At 33.0% G+C, this 16,533-nt stretch overlaps 1 protein-coding gene across 1 annotated transcript; it reads right to left on the minus strand.

Annotated features, from left to right (window-relative positions):
• Nucleotides 1–694: 694 nt before the first annotated feature.
• LOC120086640 (thioredoxin-like protein CXXS1) lies at nt 695–10,574 on the minus strand. Its single transcript, XM_039043378.2, has 3 exons — nt 2,349–10,574; nt 2,101–2,223; nt 695–1,007 (listed from the first exon to the last, which is right to left on the minus strand). Exons 1-3 carry the CDS (start codon nt 2,451–2,453, stop codon nt 873–875), a joined length of 363 nt encoding a protein of 120 aa, XP_038899306.1. The 5' UTR covers nt 2,454–10,574; the 3' UTR covers nt 695–872.
• Between the last annotated feature and the right edge of the window lie 5,959 nt (nt 10,575–16,533).

The raw sequence follows: 16,533 nt of genomic DNA on the forward strand, positions 1-16,533 counted from the left end.
AGGGATCGCAAAATTTCCCGCGGGGCAGGTCTCCGACCCAATCTCGGTGAGGAATCCCCGGTTTGATTGGATACGGGGGTCAAATCGGGGATTTAAATCAACGGGGTATGGACGGGGAAGGGATCCCCGCCTCATCCCCGACTCCGAACCCGTTCCCCGCCCCCGCCCCAATTTTTTTAAATTGTTAATAATAATAATAATAATAATATTATTATTATTATTAGAAAAATACTGTAGCTACTATTACTGCTTTTGTTTTTAATTTTAATTATATATATAATAAAAAGCAGGGACCCGAATCCTCGAACGGGGATCCCCGACCCCGACCTCAGTTCTCCAAAATGGGGAATGGGAGTAGAGATGGAGATTAGAAATCTCCACCGAGAGGGGGATGGGGGGAGTGCATCCTCACCTCGTTCCAGCCTCGTTGCCATACCTATATACTAACCCCTCCTTTGATGAGATTTGAATGAATCTCTTCTCTCATGTGTAAGGATATGTTTAAAAAACAATAAGCAAAGTCAAAACCAAAAAAAAAAAAAAAAAATGCATAGGCCCACTAACAAAAAAATACGCATATTACTCTACGAAAATTACATATACACATATTATAATAGACCAATGAACTTAAGCATAATTAAACACATAACATATATGACTAGAACGTTAAATTTCGAATTTTAACTCCCACATGTTGTTTAACTAAAAAACGATTTATATCATTTTCTTATGTTGAAAGTAGTACATCCTCCAAAAATGAAAATAAAAAATAAAAGCCAATACCAATACTAGCAAAAATGGAAGAAATGTGAAACTTGAACTTCAATGGGTTAAGGTTGAAGACAAATGAGATTCTTATTATCTTTTGATAGTTAGCCATATATGAAACCCGTGATCCTCTTCCTTAGCTCAACGGGGTTGGCTCCAACAAGCTTGTATTCTGGGGCTCCATTCTTCATCAATACAAATGTGGGCATGGCCTTTATCTCCAACTTGGATGCAACCTCCTGTTTGTAATTATAAAAGAACTTTAGATCAAAACAAAAGGAAAGTGCAAACTTCTCCTCCTTTTTCCCCAATAATTATGCCCCTTTTTATTTCGAGACATCTACTTTATCTTATAATATGTGGGACTGTTTGGAGTGCTAAATTGAGTTCCAAAATCTAGAATTAATATGTTGGAACTAGAAAGTCTGTGTTTGAGGTGAAGAGTTGTGTAGCCAGGAGTTAGGAAACGTTAGAAGGAGAAAGAGAAAAAGGGAAGATTGAGTTCCTAGATATAAATGTGCAAACTTCAATAATGAACAATGTTGATATTAGTGGAGTTGAGTTATTTAACACCCACAAAGAAGTCAATGGGTCAAACACCTCATTGACATCAAAGATTTATAACGTCATAATAGTAACTTTCACATATCTCATTCTTGTTTATCAAGTTCGCAACATGATGACTAGTTTACACACATCTTGACTAATTTCATGACAATTGTCTAATCATACTACATTTAATTACCCAAAAAAAAAAATCTTTGAATTTTTAAGTCTTAGGTATGTAAGCACCATAGTTTGAACTTAATTCCTCTTAGTCTTTTACTTTTTACCTAAGCCTTAATACCACCAATTCACAATTATTCACAAATTGCATATGCAATATTATATAAGCAAAATGAAATCAAGTAAAATTCAGAATGTTTTTGTTTCTATAAGAGAAAGGGAGAGAGGGAGAATTTAGAGAATAAGAATATGAATTGATTTCTATAGGCCTTTTATATTTTTAAGGAAAAAAAAAAAAGAAAAGAGTAAAAAACGAGAAATAGTTATCTAACACGTTCTTTTTTTTTTCTCCTTAAAAAAAATCACACGAAAAATAGAGAGTATAAATTAGAAAGGAGGTTATCAAATAAACTCAGAAATGATAATCAAGAGCTCATAAGATGACTTATCATTACACAAATGATAATCAAGAGCTCCCATTGATCTAAAATTATGTTTTCAACTTGATTTATTATTTTTCGTATTTACTCGAGCCTAAGTTAATAATTATAAGAATAAGTTAAATTCTAGATATAATCCACATTAGCTTCCATTATTCACAAGTACCTTAGCTTCATCCACATCCACAGATAGAAACAAAACACTTTTGTATTCCAAGGCCAGCTCTTCAAAGAAAGGGCTCATGGCTCTTGAGGGTGTGCACCAGCTAGCACTGAAATGCACTATAACCTGCAGTATTATTCCAAATGAATATTTCAAACCTTTGTACCTTGCATAATATTAATTTCCATATTACTGGATTTACTAAACATTGAACTGAGAGTATGAAGATGAAAAGTAAAGGAGAGACTCACAGGGCAGCCTTGTTTGGAAGCTTTTGTAACATAACAATCCCATGATTCCTCTGAGACAACTTTGATTACCCTTGTCTTCTTCACAATCTTTTTCTGTCTTTCCATGTCTTCTTCTTCTTCCCCCTTTCTTCTGTTGCTTGAATCATGAAGGAGATATAATTTATAGAGGATGAAGATAAGCTACAAAACTATGGGTGCCTTTGCTGCTTGTACTTTTCTGATTTTTGGGTTACCAAAATTTGACTGGATGTGAAGGTTGAATGTAGTCTGTAACTGCAGGGACCCACAGAGGGGAAGGGACCATGCTTAATCCACTTCCATGGTCATCATGATAATCATTTTAACCTTCTCTCATGTCTTTACTTTTTGTTTTTGTCTTCTCATGATTTGGACGAAAAGATAAGGAAGTTACATAGAGAAAAGTTCTATCAGTTTATACTCCTTCCATTCAATACACTTTCGAGTCCAAAACTGTTATTATGCAATATCTTTTGGTGGATTCAGTTAAAGTTTTAGAAACTGACTTTTAGTTCCCTAGAATACTGTGTTTTGCAAAAGTTGTTATGAAAAAGGCAGGATGAACTGTAAAAGAAAGAAGAAAAACACAAAAGAGACACGGATTTAGTGTGGAAGAGAAGAAACAAATAATATTAAACCAAGTTATTTCATATACTCTTAAGCCTTATCCATGACATACTATTCAATATGACTATCTGAATGTAAATTTAAAGTCTACATGCCTCTAATAATTACTAGATATAAGTTTGAGGTACTCATCTCTCATACTCCGGCCATAAGAAACTGTCACTTGTTTATTGTGGCTACCTCATATTAATTGTTGGACATAAATTAAAAGAATCGGTATGCCTCTAATAATCACTAAGTATAAATTAAAGGTAGCCATCTCTCGTAATCCAATCATGAGAAATTATCGCACTCACATTTTGCGATATGTGTTTGGTTGTAAATTAAAGATAACCTCCTATTAATCGTTGGATGTAAATTCGAAAATGAGTTTGCTGGTAAGAACCACTAGATATAAATTTGAGGTATTCCTCTCTCATAATTCAACGATGAAAAATTGCGAGTCATAATATGGTGACCCGATCTCTCCAAATAATTTCTCCTTATCAAACAGATCCCTAACACACCTCAGTTTTTCTCAACTTCACAAATGAGGCTCTAAACAATTTGGGTCATCCATGTTTTACCTTCTCACAAATGATTTATTTTCCCACAGACAACTCATGTTGTTCATCCTTCATTTGAGAATCACTCACCGATAATTTCAAGCTTAAAGTAGTTTCAACCTTAACAAGTCACTCAGAGCAAGGCAAAATAGTATGTCTTTTGAGTAAACCTACTGAGGCAAACCAAATGAATGTGAACTTAAGACCCAAAATGAATGTGAACAAACAATAGAAGCAAAAAGCATAAAAGTGAAACCCAAGAGACAGAAACTGAAGGGGCTGAATTCAGTAAGAGTGGAACTTCATTGAGCAATTTCATCAAACACCTTATAGGCGAAAATGAGCTTCTGGGGATTAAGAAATAGCAACCTTTGTGGAGCTTTCGAAGCTCCAAACGGTAGTTGTTTTCTGTGATCTAATCGCCCCATCTGATCAGAAAAAACAAAAATGACAAGTAGAGAGAGAGCTGGAATGATGGCATCGAAAAATTTTGGAGGGTTGCGAGCGGCGGAAAATCGACAAAGAGAGATGAGTCAAGGTATTGTCGCATTGGCATGTGTGCCCTTGTCCGAAAAGCTTTTGGAATTTGTTTGAATTCTCATTTCAAAAACCATATAGTATAATTTTTGTTTCCAAGAAAAGATTCCTAAAATTTTGGTAGTATGAATTTCGAGAATCATATTTTTTTTTATATATAAGATGTGTGGTGGAATAATCAAACTTCTGATTTTTGAAGTTAATAATAAAAATATTATACGGTGGAATTATGCTCCTTTTGATAAAAATCGTGAATCGATACATTTATTATTGGAAATCACTAAATAGCAAAAGAAAACGAAAATGATAAGAAGTTTTATTACCATTTGAAATTAATTCCAAGAATTAATTACTTGTGATTAATTCAAGAATTAATCTCAAATAATTCTAAAACAGTTTTAAAATTAATTTCAAAACAGTTTTCTTATTTTTCTTTTTAAAGGCTCTCACTTATGGAAAAAAATAGATGAGAAAATTGAGTTCCTCTCTTCTCTGTTTCTCTATGTGGTTTGGGCATAATTTTCATCGATTCCGTTTTTTTCTCCGGTAAATGCACATTTGAAATTGAAAGTTGTATTAACCTTGAAATAAATGCATACACGATTTAATACGGTGATTGAGTTGAGTTGAATTTTGTTCGAGTTTTGAGTCATGGAATTTGAATATGCTTAAGGCCCGCCCGTACGGCTCAGCCTACGAGAACTGGCAGCAGATTATATGGTTGCTCGGTTTGCTGGGTTTTGTTCAATCTGAGTGGAGTGACATGGAACATCAAATTCACTCTGCATGGTTCGCTAATGGGATAGTGTTTGACAGACTACAAGCATACTCTCACCAGTTATTGGTGTTGGCTAGGTATTTATTAAATTTTATGTCAATTTCTTACCTATATGCTTAAATGTCGTCGGTGAGTCGGTTTGGATTGATTTGAAAAAATATATATATTTTTATTTAAATATTTCTGATAAAAATTAATTAAAATATATTTGAAATGTTATTTTGAGCATTGTCAAACGTTCAATTTATTCTAAAAAAATTACTTATTTTTTAGATTAAATATTTGAAAATGTATTCTAAATATACCTTAAGATATTTATTGTTATTGTTATTGATTTGTATAACGTGAGTTTCTTCTAAAATGTATTTTAAATAAATCAGTCCAGATGTGAGCTTCTATAGATGTTTATTGTTATTGATTTGTATAATGTGGAATAATTTCTGCCGAGAGATAAATGATCTGGTTATAATAAATTAAAATGGGTAAAAATATAAAATGTTTTTGAGAAGTTATGGATGCTTTGCTAAGAAATGATCAAAATTAGGAAAAGTCTGACTATAAATTGAGAAGGAAAATCAAGAAAATAAGGAAAGTAATGATATTGGGTAAAAATAAATTAAGGAAATAATTACCTAATTAAATTATCATAGGTACTTGTGATGAGGTTTTCTTGATTTGATTTAAATATGTTGAAGATTATTTGATTGGTGGTTTGTTCCATCAAATTCAATTTTTCCATATGGTATTTTCTATTTTGTGAATACATTATGTTGTTGATTAATTGAAGGCTTTTCCAATCCTAATCTCTATGTTTCATTGTTTTCTTCATTTTAGCTTGAACAGATTACTGGACGTACTTTATTTATATTTTGAACCTTAAGTTTTAGAATGAGTTTGATCCTAATAAATGAATTTCATTCTATACTTATTTTTGAAGTGGTATGTTGACTAAGTCATCTAACTGAATGCATGAATTTCGACTTAGTGATAAGTAAATTAGTGGACTGATTCATGGTGATTGTCATATATGTTTGTAATAGAGAGACTTTCTCTTTTTAAGCTCAAAGATATTTCAGATCTTTACATATATGGCATAAGAATTGAGTAATTTTATTTCATTGCAATATTTGAGCACAATATTCCGTATCTACTTAACAAGTATACGTTGGTATAATTAATGATTAACAAATTGTCTTATGATAAGTGCGATAAGAAAATAATTATATTAGTGTTATCGAGATGTTATTTTGATCAATTTTGACAAAGTTTAGGCACGATTCATGTCATAAATTGTCATTTATTATGTTTGGCCATTAATTCCATGAAATAGAAAAGTAGTATTATGACTTTTAATTGAGTATGACCATAAAACGTTACGTTGATTATAACATAGCTTGTTGGTAGTATGAAAATGCAAATTTTATTATTTAGGAAGCTTGTAGACATTGATGGTAATTTAGGATATTGTCTAAGCTATAAAATATGTGATATTTTATAAGAACTTTTCATGGGTACATAAGTGAGAACGATTTTCCCAATGGTATGAGGCCTTTTGGAGTCAAATCCAAAAGCAAAGCCATAAGGGCTTATATCCAATACAGATAAAATATCATACTATTGTGAAGATATTTAGAGAGTTGTCTCTAATAAGTGGTATCAGAGTTGTGCCCCTTGTTTAGACATATTGATATAATCCTCAAGTGTCGAACAAAGTTGTAATGGAGCTTGGAAAGTATTAATGGTGTGATCCATGGTTGAACTTTATCGAGTAGACGGTATGCTCTGATGAAAAAGAGTTGGTCTTGATAAGAATTAGATAGATAGATGACTACTTGATTGGGGGCTCAATTAATCCTTTGTTTGAGGGAAAGATTGATGGGAATGCGACCCAAGTCCCACATTGGTTAAATACAGAGATGATCATGGGTACGTAAGTGTACATATATATAAATTCAATTGATTTAAAGTATAAAGTCTTTATTTTATATGTCTTGGATCTTGAAAAGATAAAATGAATATTGATGATTATGGTTGTTATGTGATTTAGTAGCTTATGAAGAGACATTTATGAATTAAACATGGATTTCGTAGAATTATTTCTTAAGCAAATATACTAGTTAGGTTTAAATAAAATTAGACCAAATGGTCGTGAGATATACACAAAAATAGCTACTATAAAGTCTTGATAGCACTTGCATAATAAATCAAATTGATGTAAATAAGTCATTTCTCAATGATGACCTGAAGGAAGATAAATGAATGGCACAACTGGAAGGGCTTTTTAAGCAAGCTCCCGAATAATGGTGTGAGAGCTTTAACAATACATTAGTAAATATCTTTTGATACATGTGTTTACTCAAAGTTATTTGAGCTGATTGTGTGATTATTTGTTTGTATGCATATCTTTTGTAAAAACATAGATGTAACTAATAATGCTAAGTTGTTATTGTCATCACATTTTGAAATGAAAAATTTAGGGGAAGTTGATGTGATACTTGGTGCTAAGATAAGAAAAGCTAAAAATAATTTTTCTTTATGCATTAAAAAATAATGTTAAAGTGATTTGATTGGTATGATGATGTTCCTGTAAAATACCATATGATACAATTATGAGTCTTAAGAAAAATAAGAAAGTTAGTGTTTCTCAATCTGAATATGTAAGGGTAATAGATGTTAGGATTGGTGTCCTAATTCTACCGGAGTCTCGTTGTTTGTAATTTATACACATTGTTATGAATAAAATATTTTATTTTACATTTACTCATATCCAATAAACAAAGCTCCATGGTTATTGTATGTAAACTTAAGCATGTATATGAGATATACAAGTGAATCATGCCTTAAGTGATAACCTAAATAGGTCTGTAGTATAAAGATTAAGGAGGGATTCTTGATCTTGGTACACTATGGATACGGCTTGCTTTGTAGAGGTTTGCAAATGTTGTGAACTATTACAGATAGTAAATCCTGACTATTCATGTGGAGACATGCGAACGGGGGTGTCCTATACAAAGAGTTTGTATAAGACCGGACCACGAGATGATTTATCTCTATATATAACGCCGTTGATACTAGAGACTTACATCTCATCTAAACGACCATAGGTGACATGACCTCAATCCTAAGTATTTTAAGAACTCCTACCTTTGAAGGCGGTCATTTGATTAGTATGGTGAGAGTGGCCAGATTACTAACTCAACATGCCTACCTTTTGGGGACTTTCTGATTTGGGAGCTGAGAACTCAATTACACAAGATGGAATTCACTCTTTCCCTGAAGCAGGGGTAAATAGATATATTTCTCCCTCAAGGGTTGATTCTAGGGCTTGAACATAGTGGTCACAGCTTCTCTTTGGAAGAAATGACTTAGTTATAGTAGGACTATAACTTATATTCATTAGAGAGTTCAGTGGTACTTAAGGAGTTAGATGTAACTACAAAAGCATAACAGTTAGTGGCCCAGCTGTACTTATGAGTGATCTGTGGAGGCTTAGCACTGTTGATTGGTTGATATGGACACATAATATATCTGTAGTAAGAAGAGTTCAGATGTCGGTCTTTAGTAGAGTGTCTGGCAGTTAACGGATGTTGGATCCCGTGACTAAAGAATTTAGTCAGTTATTCACGTACCGTTGGAGCTTCGAGCTACAGGTTCATAAGATCCCCTTGGTAACAATGGATTCAAGTTGAGAATCAGTTATTGGTATTGATTTGAAGTGTTTAAATTGAAAAAAGGTAATTCGATTATATATGATATGATCAGTGTGATATATGAGATACATCAGTGGAGGATTAATGTAAATGAGATTTACATTAAGAACCATGAAATAGAAAAAGAGTTGGTTATTATATATATTTATAATAATATTAATTATTGAATAATTACCTCTTTTTCTCTAATAATCAATTGAGTAGGAGGTTATTGGTGGTTTTTATGGTAACCGTGAGATAAAATGAAAAATGTTTTCCTAGATTTAGGAGTTGATGATTGAGATTTTTCATTCTCGGAAATTACTCGTGGTGGCTATCAAGTAAATACGATTTACTAAACAATAGCGGAAGAGAGACTAGACGATCGTTGGGTGTTTCTATCTGATAGTCACTCAGCTGGCCGATTACCTAAACGATCGCGGAGCTTTTGCTAAACAATCGTTGATCTTCTTCTAAATGATTAGGCATCGTCTATATGATAGACCTCTGTCATCTCCCACTTGCTCAATCGTTTACATGATTGTTCTTTCTCCAGTCTCGTCCTCTAACCAAGTCCACACAGAGTCCACACTTCTGGATTCTCACACTGAGAATACCAAGGTAGCCTTTGTGGTGGTGTCGTACTCAACTCGACAAAGTCGAGGTTCTTAGAGGTCGTAAGTTGTGTTTGTGGTCTTTGAGTTCGTTGTGTTCTTGATTGCTGTGATCGTGCTGTGTTGCGGTCGTAGTGTTCGAGCATTCGTGATTGTGATCTTGGACATTGTTCGAGCGTTCGTGATTGAGGGTGTTGAAGATAAGTCTTCAAAGGTATGTATAATTTTATCTCTTGATCTGCAAAAAAAACATGCTGTAATTTCGTTGTATGCATGACCAGTTTGTTTTCGTTTCTTGACTGTAATTATTGTTGTTCAAATACGAATGTAATTTGGAATGATCATTCCGCTGCTCATGGAAATCCTCAGTTTCGATTTCCTTCAATAGGAAGTGTTATGCTATTTGAAATATACTAGACGTATTACTACATATGTTGTGAGAAAAGAGTAGATATACACGTAATCCTGATAAAAATCATTTGATTATTCTTCGTCGTTTATTAAGGTATCTTAAGGGTACAATAGATTATTGTTTACATTTTAAGAATTTTCTGCTATATTAGAAGGATAGTGTATGCAAACTGGGTAACATAGAATGATGAAGTAAGCTTTACTAGTGGATATGTGTTTTTATTGGGTAGATGAGCTATTTCATGGAAACTAGAAAAGCAAACTTATATAGCAAAGTCGACTATGGAGTTTGAATTTATTGCTACAGAATTAGTGGGACAAGAGGTTGAGTGGCTTAGAAGTCTACTGGGAGATGTACCATTGTGGGGGCATCAGTACTAGTCTCTTTGCACTGTGATTCGGAGGTTGCCTTAGAAATTTCCAAAAATAGTGTGTATAATGGAAAAATGCCTCATACATAAAGCTGTAAAATAGTTGTTGAAAGGAGAAATTATCTCCTCAGAGTTTGTAAGGTCTGAGAGGAACTTGGCAGATCCTCTAATCAAAGGCCTAACAAGGAGAATAATTCAAGAATCCTCAATGTGTATGGACTCAAGCCCATAAATACTCCATAGCCCTTTCTTTGGGTGGTCCTAGAATGGAACTAAAACCTTTAAATTCTATAGTCCTTTCTTTGGGTGGTCTTGATATGGACTTGATGGATAATTGTAAAGTCTTCTAGCTCAATTTTTTATTGGTTTTGTCTTTGATAGACTTGATGAAGTTGGCCGATATGGACTAGATATGAAGTCTTCATTGCTCAGTATTTGAGTGGTCTATTGTGATACACTTGATGAAACAATAAACGTGAATGTGAAGTTGTGGCCGCCTTCTATGAAAAATTTTAAAGGATCTTTTTCTAGAGCTTTCATGTTAACTTGAGGTTTTATGTGCATGACCTTAAATAGCATGCTTTTATCAAGAATCAATGGAAATTTAATGAGTAAAACGTGTTGTAAGGGTCTCAACCATAGTTATTGAAAGTTCAAGAGGTAACTCACTCTCTCTAACAAAGTTGTTGCTCTATTTCACTATGCATCAATTCAAATTGTCAAGAGATTGATGTTTAAATTTGGTCTCCTAACTTTTGTTAAAAAACATGTTTTCTAAAATACCTTTTTGCTTTGTTTGCTATATCAATCATTCGTGGGGGATTGTTGGGAATGACTAACATAACAAAAGAAAATAAAATAGAAAAAAAGATTTTATTATCGTTTGAAATTAATTATTTGTGATTAATTTAAAGAATTAATCTCCATTAATTTTAAAACAGTTTTAAAATTAATTTCAAAATGGTTTTCTTTTTTGTTTTAAAAACATATCTTATCTTTACTTGAAAAGACTATAAATTATTGGAAAAAATATATGAGAAAATTGATCCCTATCTTCTCTGTAGTCTGAGCAAAATTTCCAGCGATTCCATTCCTTTCTCTGGCGATTATACACTTGAGATTGAAAATTGTGTTAATCCTGGAGCAATTGACATACGTGATTTAGCACCGAGGTCGTAGCAAATTTTGCTTTCAAGGCAATGTATTTTCCACAACACAACAACGATCAACATTTGGTTCCATCAATTAGTAGAACTTTCAAATTGTTGGAATCAAATGTTGATCGTTATCGTGCCGTGAAAAATCCACTACCTTAAAAGAAAATTTTGGCGCGACCTCAATGCAAAATCGTGTATGCCGGTTGCTCCAAGGTTAACACAACTTGAAATCTTAAGCATGCACTCGCTGGAGAAAGGAATGAAATCATTGGAAATTATGCTCAAACCATAGAGAAGAGAGGGGATTAGTTTTCTCATATATTTTTTTCCAATAACTGAGAGCCTTTTAAAGGAAAGATAAGATCCATTTTTAAAACAAAAAAGAAAACCATTTTGAAATTAATTTGTTTTAGAATTAATTGAGATTAATTCTTGAAATTAATCACAAACAATAAATTCTTACAATTAATTTTAAACGATAATAAAACCTTTTTTTCTGTTTTCTTTTTTTTTTTGTTAGGTTAGTCATTTAACACTTAAAAAGTTCAAAGTTTAACGAGATATCATACCTAAAATTCGAAGAGTCGATTGCTATTTTTTTCCCATTTTATAATATATATTTAAAATTTGTTAATGATTTGATTAGAGATGGTTCTTTTTCTAGCTTTCTAGCTCTCTTTATAATGGAGAAATTTGTCTCTATTGACTGAATGGGGACATAATGCATTCCTCATCTCTCTTTTTTTTTTTTTATTTATTTTTTATTAATTTCATGCTCTAACTATTATTGTTTTTTAATATATATATATATTTGAACTATTTTATTTGAGACTCTTTAAAATTAAAAAAAAAAAATATGAATTGTATTTGGTTAATGACTTATATTTTTTAGGCAAAATACATTTTTGGTTCCTGCAATTTGAGGTTGATGTCTATTTGGTTCTTCAGGTTTTATAATGGACATTTATAGTCCCCAAAGTTTGAATAAGGGTTCTAAATGGTCCTTAAACTCATTTGATCTAATGGATTATGACTAGACTATTAAATATTGAGGTAGATTTGCTTAATTGTCAATTTTTATTCTAAAATTAGATTAACTAAAAATTTATTAGGTTCAAAATTAAGATATAAATTATTAAAAAGAAAGAAAGAAAAATGTTATTTACGTCTCTTTCAGGAAGAAAGAGAACGAAAGGATCCTAATAGTCAATGAATTTTTTTTCTAAGACTTTGACAATGGCCAGGCGATGATGTCCAACGTGCGACTCAACTTCTGGTAGCATCTCGACCACAACAACAAGGTTTTTTATCCATAAATATTTGTGTTTCATTAAGTTTTTTCTTATCGACAATATGAACCAAAAACACCAACTTCGTTTGAGTTCTATCTCCTCAGTCCCATTCAAACAAACAAAAATTGGTTAGTAGGCTATTATAAACTGTTTTTATGTTCAACAAATATCTGTATAAAAGATGCACAATGTAAAAATAGATATATATGTGTGTGTTTCTCAGTGTAAAGAAATAAGTGAATATTCTTGAGAGAGGAGCTGAAAAAGAAACTTATCTGAGTGTTCTTGTAACCTTGAAGTTGTTGAAATAAAGAACTTGAAGATCCTTTCAAAGTGGATGTAGGTGGAGTAAATTATCGAACCACTATACATTGTTGTGTTCATTTCTTCTTCCTCTCCTTGAATCTTTGTTTGCATGTTCGTTTTCTTCACTGGAAATTAAGAGATCTAAGATCAAATGCTTAACCCTCGCAAGAACAGTAGAGAGAAAAATTAAGAACATCTCTTTTTTCTTTTTCTTATTTTCATACATAATGAATCAGAGGAAAAATGAAGAGAGCGACTTACCACTTATTTTCTTATGAGCTATGTGGCCCAAGGAGCTCCACACAAATCACCACTTTCAAACATGCATTTTTGGATTAGCTGAGTAAAAGGATCTTGTTTGGGCCTAACATTCTTTTTCTTTTTGGACCCCCTTTTATCAACCGAGAGAAAGGTTGATAGTTTCTTGGTGTTCTTGAAACCTCATATCAGTTTTCTTAAAGCTTTTGAGAGATAATAAATAAGTTTCTTGAAATTCTTGAGTTAGTACAAGTCAGATTCTTGAAGTTCTTGAGATGAACACTGCTAAATTTGTAATTGAGAAGTTCAATGGAGTAGGAGATTTTGCACTATGGACAAAAAGGGTCAAAGTTTTACTGAGCTCATAAAAATGCCCTAAAAGCTTTGGATGATCCAAAGTCTCTACCTACCTCTTTAAATACTGAAGATAAGTAAAACATGGAAGAAATTGTATATAGAACTTTAGTACTTAATATTTCTGACAGTGTCCTCAGACAAGTCATAAATGAAAATACTACTTATAAAGTCTGGGAGAAAATAAAGGCTCTCTATGAAAAGAAGGACCTTCCAACAAGCTGTATATTTGAGAAAGACTCTTCTCCTTTAAAATGAATCACTCCAAGTCCTTGAACGAAAATCTAGATGAATTCAAGAGACTTACAAATGAATTTAATCAATCCTAGGAGAAATTAGGAGCAAAAAGTGAAGCTACCTTGCTAATTAACTCACTTTATAACACTTATAAGGAGGTAAAAACAACTCTGAAGTATGGAAGAAAGACTGTGACATTAGGCACTATCATTACAGCCCTAAGGAGTAGAGAATTAGAGTTGCAAGCAGAAGGAAAAAGTGTTGGTGGTGTTGAATCTCTATTCTCTAAAGGCAACAATTAGTTTAAGAACTCTTTTAATAAGAATAAAAAAGTTCATAGAGAGAGACCAACCTTGAAATGCTTTATCTGCCATAAGGAAGGGCATTTCAAGAGAAACCCTGAAAAGGGAACAATTCAGAAAAGAGATGATAATAAAAGATATAAGCCATATGGCATAGATGATTCAACCAGAAATAGAGAATTCATAAGTAATGATAGAAGGAAGTCAAGGGAGCATCAGAGAAATCAAAGGCCTGCTGGAAAGGAAACCTAGTACACTAAGGTTCTGTTGGGATTGGTGTCCTAATTCTCCCTACATTTCGTAGTTTATACACATTTTTATTAATAAATAAATGTTATTTTATCTACATTTACTCATATCTGATAAACTAAGATCCATGGTTATTTTATGTAAATTTAAGCATGTATACGTGACATACAAGTGGATCATGCCTTAAGTAATAACCTAAATGGTATGTAGTATAAGGATAAAGGAGGGATACCTTATCCTTGTGACACTACGAATATGGCCTGCTTTGTAGATGTTTACAAGTGTTGTAAACTGCTACAGATGATTTGATTTGACAATTCATGTGGAGACATGCGAGCGAGGGTGTCCTATACAAAGAGTTTGTATAAGACCAGACCACGAGATGATTAATCTCTTTATATAACACCGTTGATAATTGAGACTTATACTTCACTAAAACGACCATAGGTAACATGACCTTAATCTTGAGTGTTTTGAACTCCTGCCTATGAGGGTGGTTCTTTGACTAGTATGGGTGAGAGTGGCCAGATTGTCAACTCAACAAGCCTACCTTTTTAGGCATTCGTCTGATTGGGGAGTTGGGAACTCAGTTACACAAGATGTAATTCACTCCTTCCCTGAAACAGGGGTAAGTAGATAAATTACTCCCTTAAGGGCTGATTCTAGGTCTTGAACATAGTGGTCACACCCTCACACCCTCTCTTTGAAAGAAAAGACTCAGTCATAGTCGGACTATGACTGATTATTCATTAGAGGAATCAATGATACTTAAGGAGTTAGATGTAACTATAGGGGTAAAACAGTAAATTGGCCCAACTGTACTTACGAGCGATTTGTGAAGGGTTATCGCACTGTTGATTGGTTATATGGACACAGAAATATATCTGTAGTGAGAAGAGTGCAGTTGTCGATCTTTAATGGAGTGCCCAACAGTTAATGGATGGTGGATCTCATGACAGAGTTTAGTTAGTTATTCACATACAGTTGGAGCTTTAAGCTACAGGTCCATAAGGTCCCCTTAGTAGCTCAATGGGTTCAAGTTGAGAATCCAATTTTGGGTTAGTTTGAATTATTCAAATTAACAAGAGAAAATTCAATTATATGTGATATAATTGATATGATGTATGAGATACATTAAATGGTGGAATTAATATAAATATGATTTATATTAAGTATCATAAAATAGAAAAATAACTATGGTTTATATATTTCATATAGAAAAAATAACTATAGGTTATAAATATTATATGATTAGTTGGTTATCATATTTATTTATAATAAATTAATTATATGAAAATTATTTCTTTTTCTCTAATAACCGATTGAGTGAGAGGTTATTAGAAGTTTTATGGTAACCGTGAGATAAAAAGGAAAATTATTTTTCAATGTTAGAAAGTTGCTTCATTCGGAAAGTACTCACGAAAAAAGGGTTATCAAATAAAATTGTTTTACTAAGCAATAGTCGTTGAGAGACTACATGATCAGCTAAGCGATTGCTTAGAGTTGACCATACGATAGTTACTCAGCTGATCGTTGCTACACGATCGAATAGCAAAGTCTATGCAATAGGCTTCATTTACTAAATGATCAAGTACATCGTCTATGCAATAGACAGTATTTTATCTCCCACTTACTCGATCGTAGACCTTTTGTCTTCCTCAAGCCAAGATCATACAAAGCTCACAACTCTTGGATTCTCACACCGAGAATACCAAGGTAACCATTGTGGTGGTGTCCTTACTCTGTTCGTGAGTCGAGTTGGACTCGATTGGGTTCGAGAAGCATCAAGTTATTTATGCTGTTGGTAGTAGTTTGCTTGTTGCATTCGTGTGCTAGTTTTGAACGCATTGGACTTCTAATCGAGGGATTCTTGAAGAATGGTTCTTCAAAGGTACGCATACTCTATCCCTTGATTCTCTTATAGCATGCTATAATTTCTGTATATGCATGACCTGTTAGTTTCTGTTTGAAGACTGCGATTGATTGTGTTCATTCAAAATGGAATTTGGAACGATCCATTTCGCTTTCTGTTTGAAGACTGCGATTGATTGTGTTCATTCAAAATGGAATTTGGAACGATCCATTTCGCTACTCATGGAAATCCCTATTTGTGATTTCCTTTAGGTTCTTGCTGCTACAAACAAGAAAGCCATGGACTCTAAAACTGAGGAGGGAGACTGGGTCTTAGACTCAGGATGTACTTATTATATAACTTCCAAAAGGAGCTGTTGTTGATTACAAATCAGAGAAAAGAGACTCAGTTTACATAGGGAATAACAATAAGTATGAGATCATTGGTAGAGGATCATTGTTACTAAAACTCTCAGATAGCAGAAAAATATCTTTTAAGAGATGTCAGACATGTTCTAAAGCTTAAGAGAATCTCATCTCTTTGGTCATGCTTGATGATCAGAGTTGTACATTTATTGGAGAAAGAAAT

This window comes from Benincasa hispida, chromosome 9 (genome assembly GCF_027475165.1).
Source record: "Benincasa hispida cultivar pf3 chromosome 9, pf3_genome.v1.1, whole genome shotgun sequence".
NCBI lineage: Eukaryota > Viridiplantae > Streptophyta > Magnoliopsida > Cucurbitales > Cucurbitaceae > Benincasa > Benincasa hispida.

Excerpts from the sequence above, each read along its gene's own strand:
- LOC120086640 (XM_039043378.2), bottom strand. The coding sequence starts at position 2,453 with ATGGAAAGACAGAAAAAGATTGTGAAGAAGACAAGGGTAATCAAAGTT. Across the intron at positions 2,224-2,348 it reads CTTCCAAACAAGGCTGCCCT|GTTATAGTGCATTTCAGTGC; the intron begins GTGAGTCTCTCC and ends ATAATACTGCAG. Across the intron at positions 1,008-2,100 it reads TGGATGTGGATGAAGCTAAG|GAGGTTGCATCCAAGTTGGA; the intron begins GTACTTGTGAAT and ends AATTACAAACAG.